The sequence below is a fragment of the Rhipicephalus sanguineus genome, chromosome 10, assembly GCF_013339695.2.
Source record: "Rhipicephalus sanguineus isolate Rsan-2018 chromosome 10, BIME_Rsan_1.4, whole genome shotgun sequence".
Classification (NCBI taxonomy): Eukaryota; Metazoa; Arthropoda; class Arachnida; order Ixodida; family Ixodidae; genus Rhipicephalus; species Rhipicephalus sanguineus.
In genome coordinates, this window is record NC_051185.1 from 4,652,608 (window position 1) to 4,665,718 (window position 13,111).

General features: G+C 47.7%; 1 protein-coding gene across 3 annotated transcripts in view; it reads right to left on the reverse strand.

Moving 5' to 3' along the window:
* LOC119406865 (microtubule-actin cross-linking factor 1) overlaps window positions 1–13,111 on the reverse strand; it is a 252,161-nt gene that overhangs the window by 162,441 nt on the left and 76,609 nt on the right. For all 3 annotated transcript variants that reach the window (XM_049419656.1, XM_049419653.1, XM_049419654.1), the window contains exon 2: window positions 6,298–6,359. In XM_049419656.1, coding sequence (XP_049275613.1) covers window positions 6,298–6,359 — 62 coding nt within the window. The remainder of the gene's footprint in view (window positions 1–6,297; window positions 6,360–13,111) is intronic.

Consider the following 13,111-nt stretch of genomic DNA (forward strand, 5'->3'; position numbering starts at 1 on the left):
AATACAACTTTCTCATATAAACAACTGCCTTCGAGTCAATAATTAAAAAGTTAATTGAAGATATTTTGTTAATTAGTCACGTCAATGTCATTTTAGCTGCGGAAAAGTTTTTCCGCTTCGACATAGAGTTCATGTGCGAAAACGAAAGCAGCCTGACTGTGGTAGAAGCTTAAAGGGAAAAAAAGAGACACCATGTATACGAGTGCGACGCTTTGAAAATAATTCTGTTGGAAGTTAACGCCTCGGTTGTCACTGGGTCCTTGTCTTATGTTGTGATGCTGAAATGGAAAGAGATGCTGTAATGGAAAGAGACTTCTCTCAGATTACTGTTTTTTCTTCACACATACGTATGCGCAATTTGTTATTCTTCACGCTGGGTATATTCTTACCAAGTCGTATTTCCTGCCATTTGTACTGGACCCACGGTGGTGGTAGCCTAAGGGCTATGGCGCAGCGCTGCTAGAGGATGCGGGTTCGATTCCCGGCCACGTGAAGGCCGCCTTTCGATGGGGCCGTGATCCGTGTACTTAGATTAAGGTGCACGTTAAGGAACCCCCGATGATCAAAAATTAATCCGGAGTACCCGACTATAGACTCGCCTCATAATCGTCTCGTGGTTGGACAGCGTCAGACCTCGGAACTGGACTGATTTGTACGAGGTCACGGTCTCAGCCAAGAGCGTGTCGCGCTTTCCCGACCGCGTCCCCAGCGTCCCAGACGTCGGAACGAAGCCTGACGCCATTATGGTTTGAAACTAGAGGACGGCATCACTTTTTCTGGAACAGACCGAAGGCCTCCTCGTTTGAGGAACGGCGCGTACGATTTTGCTATTGTAAAAGTGCCCAATTAACTAATAACATTCACGCAATGCCTTTCATTACGAGTCCTCTTAGAAATGCGCCGTGTCGCTCCAAATTAAGGACGAGGAATAAGAGACAAAGTCTGTTCGCGTGCCTGCGTATACACATACAGCGGCGCCGGCGTACGCGCGGTGCGGCATTCAAGCTTCCGTCCGACAAGACAAAAGCATAATTGCCATGCAAATGAGCTCCTCTTGAATCGGGGGACGCGATTACGCGGCTCGAGTAGCCTCGACTGTCTCGCCACGGCTCGTTGAGCGCCGCGGGCAGCGTCCCAAAAGTTGTAAGCGCCAATGAAGACGTCTGTTAATCAGCCATAACGCGAGTTGTTACGCACGCAACCAATGCTGGCAGACAGAATCACCCTCGCACGTCGGTCGTCGCCGCCTTCAAACGGGGGTGATTCAGTGGCATTCGGGCATGCGAACAGCTGCGGCGAACGCCACAAAATGCCTCCGCATGAACGAGCAGAATGGGGCCAGGTTTTGTTAAGCGCGAGGTTAACAGAATATGAATCCAGAAAAGCACTGATATGCCGGGGAAGTTATTAATAGTTTTTAATGGCAGTACAGTACGAGATAAAGGGTAATGAAAGTGAACGAATACTTGTCGGTGCCGGGAATCGAACCTACAACTTTTGAATCTGAGATCGCATCGCAATAATGCCCTCGCGTAGCCGGTCCATGAACTGGGCCACTAAGCCATCAATGAACAGGCCAAAACTTTCTAGTAAAAAAAAAATCTTGTTACAGTAGGAACTGTAACAGAACTGAAAAAAAAATTCTAAAAACTATCAAGGATGCCAATCGTTCTACTGCAATATCCGGTGAGGCAACGCAAGTGCGAGAGAAAAAAAATCGCAGTAATCCCGTACCTGCATCAAATTAGCCACAACATAAAGCGGGTTAGCGAGCGAGCCGGTGTGAATGTTGTTTTTTCAGCCCCCGCCAAGCTTCTAACAATATGCCGTCAGGTGAATTCTGACGCAAGACCCCGAAAAATGTGCACCGCCAAGCACAAAGATAGGTTTGTCCCATGTGAAGATCGCGTCGTGTATTGTATTCCGCTATCTTGTCACAGTGAATATGTGTCGGCCAGACCGGAAGGTGCCTTAATGAACGTCTTAAGGAACACAGGTACAATGTAGATAAGGCTATCAGTGGGGATTTGGGAATTCATTGTCGGGATGGGGTGCCAGCCTCTGTTCACTCACACACGTGTGCTCGCAAGAAACAAAAATAGAATAGCGCACGAAATCATAGAAGCCCAGGAAATTTCGAAACGTGATAAAAAGCCTATCAGTGTTGCGTCGCTTGCTCTTTGGAGCAAGGAAAGTGAATTTTTATCTCAAAACATGTGATATCGATGATGGGTTGCTGTTCCTTTGGCTGGTTTTGTATACCTCGTCTGCTCTGTTCTTCCTTCTTTTTTTTTTTTTCCTGTGTAAATGCGCATATATATTGCCGTGGCAGGAAAATAAAAAAATCACAGCATATCCACGGAGTGAATGATGATGAGTGGGCGAAGCTGCGGAGGTTCATCGGTAAACCGTGAATCTTCCGTGAATTCTGCCCAGTACATCATCACCGACGTGAGATCGGGCGCGTTTATACTAAAGGTTCGATGAGAGTTATGACGACTTGCAGCTCACTTTAATTTTACATGTACGCTGTGAATTTTCATTGTTTAGAAAACCATTGCTTTAGAAAACATCTGGCGTCTTTCGTTAAGCAGCTGGCGTCTTTTCGTTTTACTTTAGAAACATCTGGCGTCTTTTCGTTTTGCTTTTAGAAAACATCTGGAGTCTTTCGTTGGTTTATTTCATCAATCAACGGCGTTTTGAACAAAATTTTTATTGTTTAATCACGCACAGGAGAAATCTCACCAGGCACTACCTTGGAGGTAAACAATGGCTGCTAATGGGAATGAGAGACAGAAGAAGTCGGCTTTTAGCTAACACTTACACTTCTACTTCTACTAACGTTTCCTACTGGAACATGCCAATGACTGCTAATGGGGAATGAGAGACAGAAGAATTCGGCTTTTAGTTAACGCGCACGCTGCGAATTTTTTATTGTTCAACAACGCACAGGAAAAATCTCCCACCGGCACCACCTTGGAGGTCAAGATCTGGTACTAGCGTTACGACTGGTTACGCACTACGACTACTACGAGGGACGAACGGGTGCCGCCTTAAGGAGCTTCGCCCCTAAAAGCCAGTTGTAAGTTCAGCGCTGTGTGTGTCTCTTCTTTGCTCGTCCTCGTTGTATGCGCTGTGAAACCTTTGGGTCAGAACTATCAGTCATTACATCAATGTACACTATAGTTTCTACAAAACTGTGCTTCGAAAAAATAAATTTTCAAGAAAGGAAAGGAGAAAAATTAATGGAACTTCAAATTTTTGCTTGTTTATTTAGCTCGCCATTGTAAAAGAAGAAGAGAAAAATAAAAAATATATATATATTTAATTCGCAATGCGCACGACGAGCATTAAGAAAGCAGTGCCCAATAGACCTTGTGCACCGCCCAATTTATCACAACAGGTCGGAAACTCTGTGAAACTTCTTTTTTCTTTAAATCCTGTCTAGAGGATACCTAATGCAAAGAACTAACGATTCCTTGCAAACGGCTTCAACGATATAGCATGTTTTAAAAAGACAATCCTGGAGTGGGAATTCTCACCACAGATAGGCACGATAAGACGTTATAACTTACAGCGAAGAAAAAGTAGCGATTCAAACCAACACCACATGTTCAAACGCATTCGAGTTTAAGACAGCTGACTGTTTCGGACAAATACTACAAATAGTGCTCGAGCGTGTCTACGTGTTTTACTGGTTTGCTTAAGAAGCCTCAAAGTCTTGGCAAATTTTATGAGAGATAACACTCCCAATACCCATCCGGATGTATTACTTTCGTCGGGAGCAATAATCTCTAACTTTAATAACTAACCTAGCATTTACGCTGGAAGAAGAAAAGCATTTGATCTATAATCGGGCATCACGCGCGAAAAGGCAATGTTTTTACGGTAAAGTACGGGTAAATGGGGGCTTCAGGTTTGCTGCTAGGAAGCTGCAAGAGCTCCCACTCCAGCACTTTTTTTTAATCCCCTCGCGATATACCGGAGGTATCGCATGGCTGAACAAGTAAGCGGCGTTTGGTACAAGGAAATCGCAATCAGACGCATAAATTACCGCTGCGGTATGAAGCCCGTAAAGCGCTTAAAAGTGAGAACCTTTCCGTTCGCAATCTGTACGGCTGCCAGAATGAAACCGTCTCAAAAGAAAGACTAAGAGTGGACATGCGTTCGTCGTTTTATTCATTCCTCGTATTGACGCCATCTTACGCCTCCCGAAGCGACACCTGCCTTGTCTATACAACTGTGATGACTGTACGTGTCCTATTAAGGATGCCACGGGGAGGTTTTGCAAATCACGACGTTCTTCAACATTCGTGACAGCGCGTCTATGCCGCGAATAAATCGCCTACATACACCACTACAGACCGTGCACATGCAGGGTATAGATCAGACGGTCCTTCGGAAGTAGAAATGACGGGACTGTAGTTCAGTGACATCCATTTGTGAAAGCCAAAGATATTGGCAAAAATATGTCTCGTGCAGGTTATACCGGTGTCACACGATGCACTGCTGATCGCGATTAAGTCCGACGGGAATGAAGTTTCTAAACATTGATTGGCTCCTACCCGCGGCTTGCATAAAGGAGCCAATCACGATAAATAAAAAATTCGATTCGGAGTAGGCCCGATCGCGATTAAAAGTGACTGTGTGACGCCGGTATTATGCTCGCACGTTGTGCCGCTCGATCAAAACACACTTGTGCGTTTGTATCTATGGCAGCCACGATATCCCGCCAACACGGTCAAAGCTACTGCATGTACCACATTACATCGCATAAACATGCCTAATCGCGTAGTAAAGCCTTACTGTCGCGCAGTTTAAGTTGCAGCAGGTGTCCGGATCGCCGCCACGGTGCTGATACGGCACCACTGTTCCTTAACAGGAAATTCATAGCGAATATATATATATATATATATATATATATATATATATATATATTCCGGAGCCCTCCCCAACGGCGTCTCTCATAATCATATCGTGGTTTTGGGACGTCAGACCCTATATATATATATATATATATATATATATATATATATATATATATATATATATATATATATATAGGGTCTGACGTCCCAAAACCACGATATGATTATGAGAGACGCCGTTGGGGAGGGCTCCGGAATTTAGACCGCCTGGGGTTCTTTTAACGTGCACGTAAATCTAAGCACACGGGCCTCAAGCATTTTCGCATCCATCTAAAATGAGGTCGCCGCGGCTGGGATTCGATCCCGCGACCTGCAGGCCAGCAGTCGAGGACCATAACCACTAGAGCACCGTGGTGGGTAAGAATATATATATATATATATATATATATATATATATATATATATATATATAAGACAAAACGGTGCAAATAACACGAGATCTAAAGAAGAGTAGATGCAACACCAACGCTGACATTCAAATGACACTTTTATTGTAAGAACACCTTAAAATGCTATTAAATGCGCATGCTCTTACAAAGCACACACACAAAAAAAAAGACTCGTGACTCTTGGTTAGCGATAAGGCAACCGATCTTACCGCTAGGGGGTCAACGATTAGAGTAGGCTATAAAAAGGGAATTTCTTTCTCCGTGAGGGCGACTGAGGGCTGACTAACGCAGTTACGACCGGCATTCTGTATATTGCAGGCCTCAACAGCGCTCGTGTCGTGTCCACTCTTCCTTAGTCCTCATTTTGTTTGCGCCGTTTCGCTCATATTGGCTATGCGGCTCCTTATGACGTCATAGTTTAGGACGAAGGTATACACATTCCTTTAGCGTTCCCAAACAACCACCCACAGCAAGAAACGGGTCCGCGGAACGAGACGTTTCCCCCGCCTTTAAAAAGCGTGAAATAAGAAGCAGAACGCGCGCAACTACGTCGGCATCGCGCCTCCGCGTCCCACCGCCATACGGCGTTGGCGCGCCAGCCACGCGACAAGCAAGACCGTCGGCAAAGCACACCAGAGCGCAATGAAAAATAACAAATAACGGCGACGGAAACACGTCGGCGGTGATCCACTATGTACGAGTGGGACGCGTGTCCCCCGACCGACGAACGTATACATAGAGCGAGTGTGGGCATCCCGATGGAAGACCGCCCGCCGTGCGGCGAGGAGAGATACTGACCTCCAGGAAGGTCCAGTGCTGCTTGCGAGAGAGAAAGAGAGAGAGAGAGGGAAGGCATGTAGTAGTAGTGGTAGTACTAGTAGCGAGCGAGTGAGTGAATGCGTGCGCGGCAAACGAAAGGACAGCTCGGGCGGCGGCACGCAAGTAGGCGTCCGCGCTGATGCGGCGTGTCTCCCACTCACCTTGATCAGATGCTTGTTGACCCACTTGGTGAAGGTCTTCTTCTGGATCGCGTCTCGCTCGTCTGCGAACAGGAGAAACACGGGGAGCCCCCGTCAGCACGGTCTCGCACACACGCACACACCGCTCTCTCGCTAATCGAATGCCGATCGCGCCAATGACACGGATAAAGGGCGAGTTACTCGCGACTGCAGCGGATACGCTTTGTTCGTTTATTTAAAAACATTGCATATCTCGTATGAGATCGAAGCAAGAAACGGGGGCTACAGCAGCTACGACAATACGAAAAAAATAAAGAGTTCAACTACAAATGTCCCCGGAGTAACATAGAATGTCAGCTTAAACAATGATGCGTGAAATCAGCAATAAGGTTACAACAGGTTGTACAACAATGCGTAATAAATAAAGAACTGCAAAGACAAGTTAAATAAAGGTCATATAATGTTCCTAGATATTACAATAACAACAGAACATATAAACAGAACAAACTGAGGGATAAATTAGTTATGATTACACATAAATTATCTAACAGCGTAACTTTACCGCAATGTGTTGGTAACATGTCAAATGCATGTTGCTACACGAGACCATCTGTACAGTACACCTTACAGTCCAGGAAAATCTCGGGTTTCAGAAAGCCGGGGCGTGGTATGTGCGTTAGAAGGCATCCGTGCGACATCGAGCATTTTCCTCTTTTAACTACATCAGCACGTTCCTCCGCATCCAGGCAAAGAAAAACAAAACGTGTCGGCGCTATAGACACCTATAACCACAGGACACGCGATCGGCATTCTCTCGATTCCCGAAGGAATGTCTAGACTAAAAAAAGTCTGCGGTGGAATGTCAGCGAGAATTAACGATGGCGCTTGCTGGCCATTTACAGCACTCATTATGCGTACAACGTGGTACACTCTTAAAGAAAAGCCTCGAGTGGACATACTTTGTGCAACCATGGCAGTAGCATGTGACAGCCCAAAACAACTGAATTTTTTTTTTTTTACTTTCAATTAAGCCTGCATTGCACTCTATCTAGTTCATGGCCGGACAGAAGAGATGACGCTCGTCCTGTCGTAACCAAACCACCAGCGAAACTCCCACGATCGCAATGGAGTGTTGCACGACATCTGATTTGCTTGTCACGCCCGTATATACTCCAAATAAAAACGACAGATATGCTGACTTGTATAAAGTGTCGGCGGAAGATCGCTTGCAAAGGTGTGTGCCTAATTCTGCCACACTTTCGGTGCAGTCCCCGAGCTGTGTGACGTCGCCAACGGACATTTTTTTAATGTCAATACCACTTTCCTTTTCGTGCGCTCTGATCTCAAGAGATGGCCGGGCGGCCCGATGTCAAGACTACTGGCAGTGACGAAAACTTGAACACGGTGCCCGTAATACCGGCCACCATATCAGACACGAAAGAGCTAACATGCTTGCCCGCACTACACCGGGCGCGTGACACCCCTAGCAAATGCCAGGCAACCTTGCAAAATATGCGATTCCTCTTATGCGCTTATTAAACGGACAGAAAAATGTTTCCCCAAATCAGTACTGAATTAAACCGAAGACGGTGTCTATTACTTAGACAAGCGCAGACAAACAGTTTACTCACACCAGCTCGGCTCCGTCCGATTCCAAATGCACCCCCCCCTCCCTTCCACAATGAACATGCTGTCGGGTGCGTTCCCGACCGCGGCGGTTGCATTTCGATGGAGGAGAAACGCTAGAGGCCCGTGTGCTGGGCACTGTCAGTGCACAGCCCTTGACGGACTTCAACGAGTCGGCTTCGAAAAAGTTCACCAGCAAAATTCTGAACTTTCTCTCTCTAAATAAAGCTTTCAATCGGCAACAGCGTCTGCTCCGGCAGGGGGTAACCAGGCGACACGAGACGCAAAGCATACGAGCACGCCGCACTGCGCGTGTTTGCGTCTGTCATCTCGTGTCAGCGCCCTCTTCGCAGCGCTAAGATTGACCCACTTGTGACGCTGCTGCAGCCATGCGTTACAGAAAGCAGCAGACTCCCGCTGCGTGGCCGATAGCAGTGCGCTTGCACGTGCCATTGCTTCCGAGATCGGACGGCGCGGTGTAGGGTCCGCCAGTCTCGGAGACCACAATAGTGGCACAAAACTTCAGTGCATCATAGCACGTTCAATATGCATGCGTTAAAATCGTGAGAAGTGTCATACATAGTGAAACACACAGCGTGAAACAACGACGGGGACACAGAAAGGAAACACACACAGCGCTGTGTGTGTTTGTCATACATAACTTTTCCTCCAGCTTGGACCCGTTTCCTCGAGAATGCCGTAAAAGGACACTAAAGTGAACCAATAATTTATTTTAGACTGATAAATTACACTCTAGTGTCGTTAACTTTCCCACCATAGGTTCAACGTCAATGTCAAATCAATGTCAAAAGTTTCAATTTTAAACTTCCCGCCAAAATGTGTGGTGTGGTGTCCTTATATGCCTTCTCGCGCTACATCAAAGTTGTTCGAATGATTCACCACCAACAAGGCCACGTGGCAAACCCTTGAACGTGGCCGTCTCTCGCGCGTAAGTGGCGCGGCGCGATGCTCTCTCTGGTGGACGGGCTGCAGACGATGTTCAAGTCGCTCCATAAACGCCGAATTAGCTTAAGCACTAATCGTGGCAGAACGAGCGCAAGATGGAACGAGGCATGCGCAAGACTTCAACGACAAAAGAGCGCAGTTGAGGATAATTCTGCGCGTTCTCCGCCGCTTAGTGGCGGCTGCCCCGCATGACGGCCCCCTCCTCGTACTGCTTTTCCGCACGGTTTCCGTGCAGCGTTGTGGAAACAACACTGTCTGCCGCGTTAGGGAGGAAAGAAAGAAAGAACAAAAATGCTGCCGTGTCACGCCACCATCAATCATGGGCTTCCCCAGTCGCTTTCGTCCGCACGCAGCCAACAGGTTATTTCAGCATGACGTTGCAGCATCCATTGTAGGCAGCTGCACTGCAAGATTTTTTTTTTTTTTCATCCGCTGCAACGCAGCGCACAAGTAAATGCGTTCGCCGTATGAACAACTGGTTAGCTATCGGCGCCTTCTTTCACATAACAGCACAGAAACAGCAATAACGAGGAGGGAGGCAACGTCATTGGCGATTAGCAAATGACGTTTTTATTTTTCATGGTTTATCCATTCTACAAGTGAATTTATGAATGGGTTAACCAAAGCTGGTCAAAATTAATCCGGAGCCTTATTTAGTAAAAAAAAAAAGAAACTGCGAGGAACACCGCAAAAAAACATCAGGACAACATAATTGTTCGGGCGTTACGTCCCAAAACCACGATATGATTGTAAGGGACGCCGTAGTGGAGGCTCCAGAAATTTCGACCATCTGTATTCTTTAACGTTCATCTAAACCTAAGTACACGGACCTCTGGCTCTTCGCCTCCACCAAAATGCGGCCACCGCGGCTGGGATTCGATCCCGCAACGTTCGGGTCAGCATTGGAGCGCCATAACCACAAGACCACCGCGGCAGGTAACAGGACAACAGAAGAAGACGCACACAACGCTGACTCTCAACAAACTTATAGCGAAAAACAACTCGCCGCATGCAGTATATACCGTGGTCACCCAAGACACCCAGTCACGAAGTACACCGAATCCCGCAGGATGCCACAGACAGAAAGTGCGCTGTTCTTTCACAATAAAACTGCGTAGGGTGTCAGCGCAGTGTGCGTCTTCTTCCTCTGCTGTCCCGTTGTTTTTTGCGCTGTTTCTTGAAATACGTACAACCAACAAAGCCCAACTGCCAGCCCTTTCAGATGAAACACACACACACACACACACACACACACACACACACACACACACACACACACACACACACACACACACACACACACACACACACATTTGTTTCTTTGTTGTTGTTTTTTTACTCTCGTGATTTCATTTCATTCCGTTATTTGCTAATTTACTGTTATTTACTATTTGTTCCCTTCTGCTTTTCTGCGTGCTGTTTGGTCGCACCTCGCCATATACCCCGTCACAGAACGTGGGCATCAGGAGCGACTCGGCTTGGCCGTACCCAGCCACTGAAGCCGCGAATGAAATCGCCAGCTGCATAAGTAAAGAGAGCAACGAGAGCTGCGCGAGAGAGCAAGGTAACACGGCCGTTGAATCACCGCAGCGGGACCGCGGACGAATTCGGAATCGCCTCTGCAACTTTTTTTCTCGCGTTGCCGACAGAGGCGAGAGAATGGCGGAGGAATTAGCGCCACCCGACAAAGTTTCCAAAGCACTGTCGCAGCAGCTGTGCTCGAGACTCCGCTCGTTGCTCACCGCCCAAGCACCCACCGACACAAGTAGAAGGAATCGTAAAAGAATCGGAGAAAGCCGAGAAATATACGTAAGAAGGAAAATAAAAAAGCCTGCAGCGCCACGCCTCGACAGAAACGGAAACGAGAAGGCGGCGCGACGAGATAAATTATGCCACTGCCGCCGCCGCCACGCGTTTGCGCAAACGGTGCTTTTCAAGTTGCCTCCGCACGCGAGACTGTCACGTACGTCTGCTCGTGATTGTACACCGCGGCCCACGCTTTTCTTTGCCTCTCTCGGCTACTGCGTGAATGAGGATTGGCTACCGCCATTCGCGTGGTTTCTCGTTACTGCACGTATGTGTCCACTGCACTTAATTGTCTCTCCTAATGCATGTCGAAAGGATTACGGCCAAATTACGGCGAGATCAGGCACTCTGCATAATTTTCCTAGCTTCACCTGCACGAATCCAACAGGAAATAAGGTGCCAAGTAATATCACGGATGACTGTCTCGAAAGGGCCCGACAGGGCCCGTTCTGCAAAGCGGCGCACGTAGAATCAGACCTCAAGCCACCTCCTGAATTGCAATGACAACGTCAACAGAACCCTTGAAGTTACACGTTGGCTTCCCGGAGAAAACGACAGTATAGCAAAGTGCTTTCCGATTATTTTAGAATCTTACGATAAGATTGCGCGCGCAGCAAGAACAATGGAGTTTATTCTGGAACTAATGCAGCCACCAACGATAACGCTGGAACCTTCGATGACACATGCATATAAATGCCGACGCGCTTTATCGCTGATCAGATGACCGACGATCGTATTCGAGGCTATATCGTTGCACCGAATGCGTCACTTCATTTCGCTGCGCGCACAAGTTCGTCCAATGAGGTGCTTCATCCTTACATGCTGGAGTTCTGCCAGGGGGATGAAACTTCGCGGTTTTTCTGTCCCGTGACCGCAGCGATCCTAATGTTTGGGGGCTGTACTACCTACGAGCATGAATGAACGTTGTCGTTCCATTATATATTTATTACGAGGTTACTTATTATCTCCGGAGTTTTTAATACGCAAGTGAACCGAAAAGGTTGCAGTTCGAGATTGCGAAAATACGAGCGCCACCCGGAGTGGAAAAAGGGAACTGCGCCGTCCTATCTCTCACGGCGAAAAAGGGGCGTTTCTTGTGGCGCGCCCATGACTGCTACGGCCTACGGTGTCCCAAAGGCCGCTTTTACCACCGTAAAGTTTGTTTTAGCGAAAGCCTTGCAAGCTTCAGCGAAACAGAAGCATGAATGGATTCGCGCCGTCATCACAAATCGTGCTGTGTTGAGTGGTGTCAAAATTCTTCACGCCGCACCGGCATAAAAGTCTTTCGGATCCCGGCGGACGAAAGGTACGATCTGCATGCTGCTCGTTTTGTTTTTCTACGCTTGCACGGCATATCAGGATGCGGTTGCAGCGGTAGCGTAAAATATTCAAGTTGTGTTTTTACTGTATGAATGGTACGTTTAGGCAATAAAGCATTCAAACAAACTTTGCTCTTTATTCTTGTCTAATTTATCTGTACACGTAAACAAAAACAAAGTCTTACTTAGAATAAGTGGTGCAAGAATACGTGGATGGGTAAACCTTCATCAAACAGAACGCAACGATTGCCGTTTTGATCATGTGGCGGGTTGCGCAACAGGAAGAAGGTCGCACGCTCGCCATCTGAACTCCTTCCGCTCGCTCAATTTCGCTGGTACAGAGCTTGGCGCTAAATCCCTCCCCCGCCCCCAAGGGCGTCCGCAGAAATTTTTCCAGGGGGGTGCATCCATTAAGGGGGGGTGGGGGGTCCCTACCGTGACTTGACCGGCAAGGTTTTTGTCAATAATATGTAATAAGGTGCAATGTTGGCTGGCAATCCTGGAGGCCATTTCACACGGATATGCGGACCTTTTGTGTGCTAACCAACGTGTGCAGCTTATTGCTACTGCATAGAAAGATATTAGCCGAAATTCCAGGGGGGGGGGGCAGCCGCCCCCCCTTGCACCCCCCTCCGGACGCCCATGCCCGCCCCCCTCAGATCCTCAGTCCTCATCAAGATGGCGTCCCCCAGTGCGTGTCGGCAATGCGCCGCCATGTTTTTAGTACCGCCCCCAAACACCAGACGTTCGTCCGGCGCTGCGAGCGAATATCGCATTCCATGGATGGTATAGGAAGTTTCACTCCCCTGGTTCTGCTTGCTACGCCGTCACAACCACGTGACAATATTTGCCTAGCATCTGAATACAAATACATAGCGCGCTTCGTTTTCTCGTTACAAGTATAATAAATACGTGACGGCCGAAAAGGGATGGTGTTAACTCGGGTCATGCCGGAGAAAAGACTAAAAGCGAGGAACTAAGGGCAGCGGAATAAAGGGCGCTATGGTGACAGCTGTCGCGAGAGTGTCACCGTTTAGAGCGCTTCGAACAAACGCTGCTGCCAGCGAGGCGAGCATTTTTTCCACCGCCCTGCCACTCAAAAACACTCGGCAAGACAA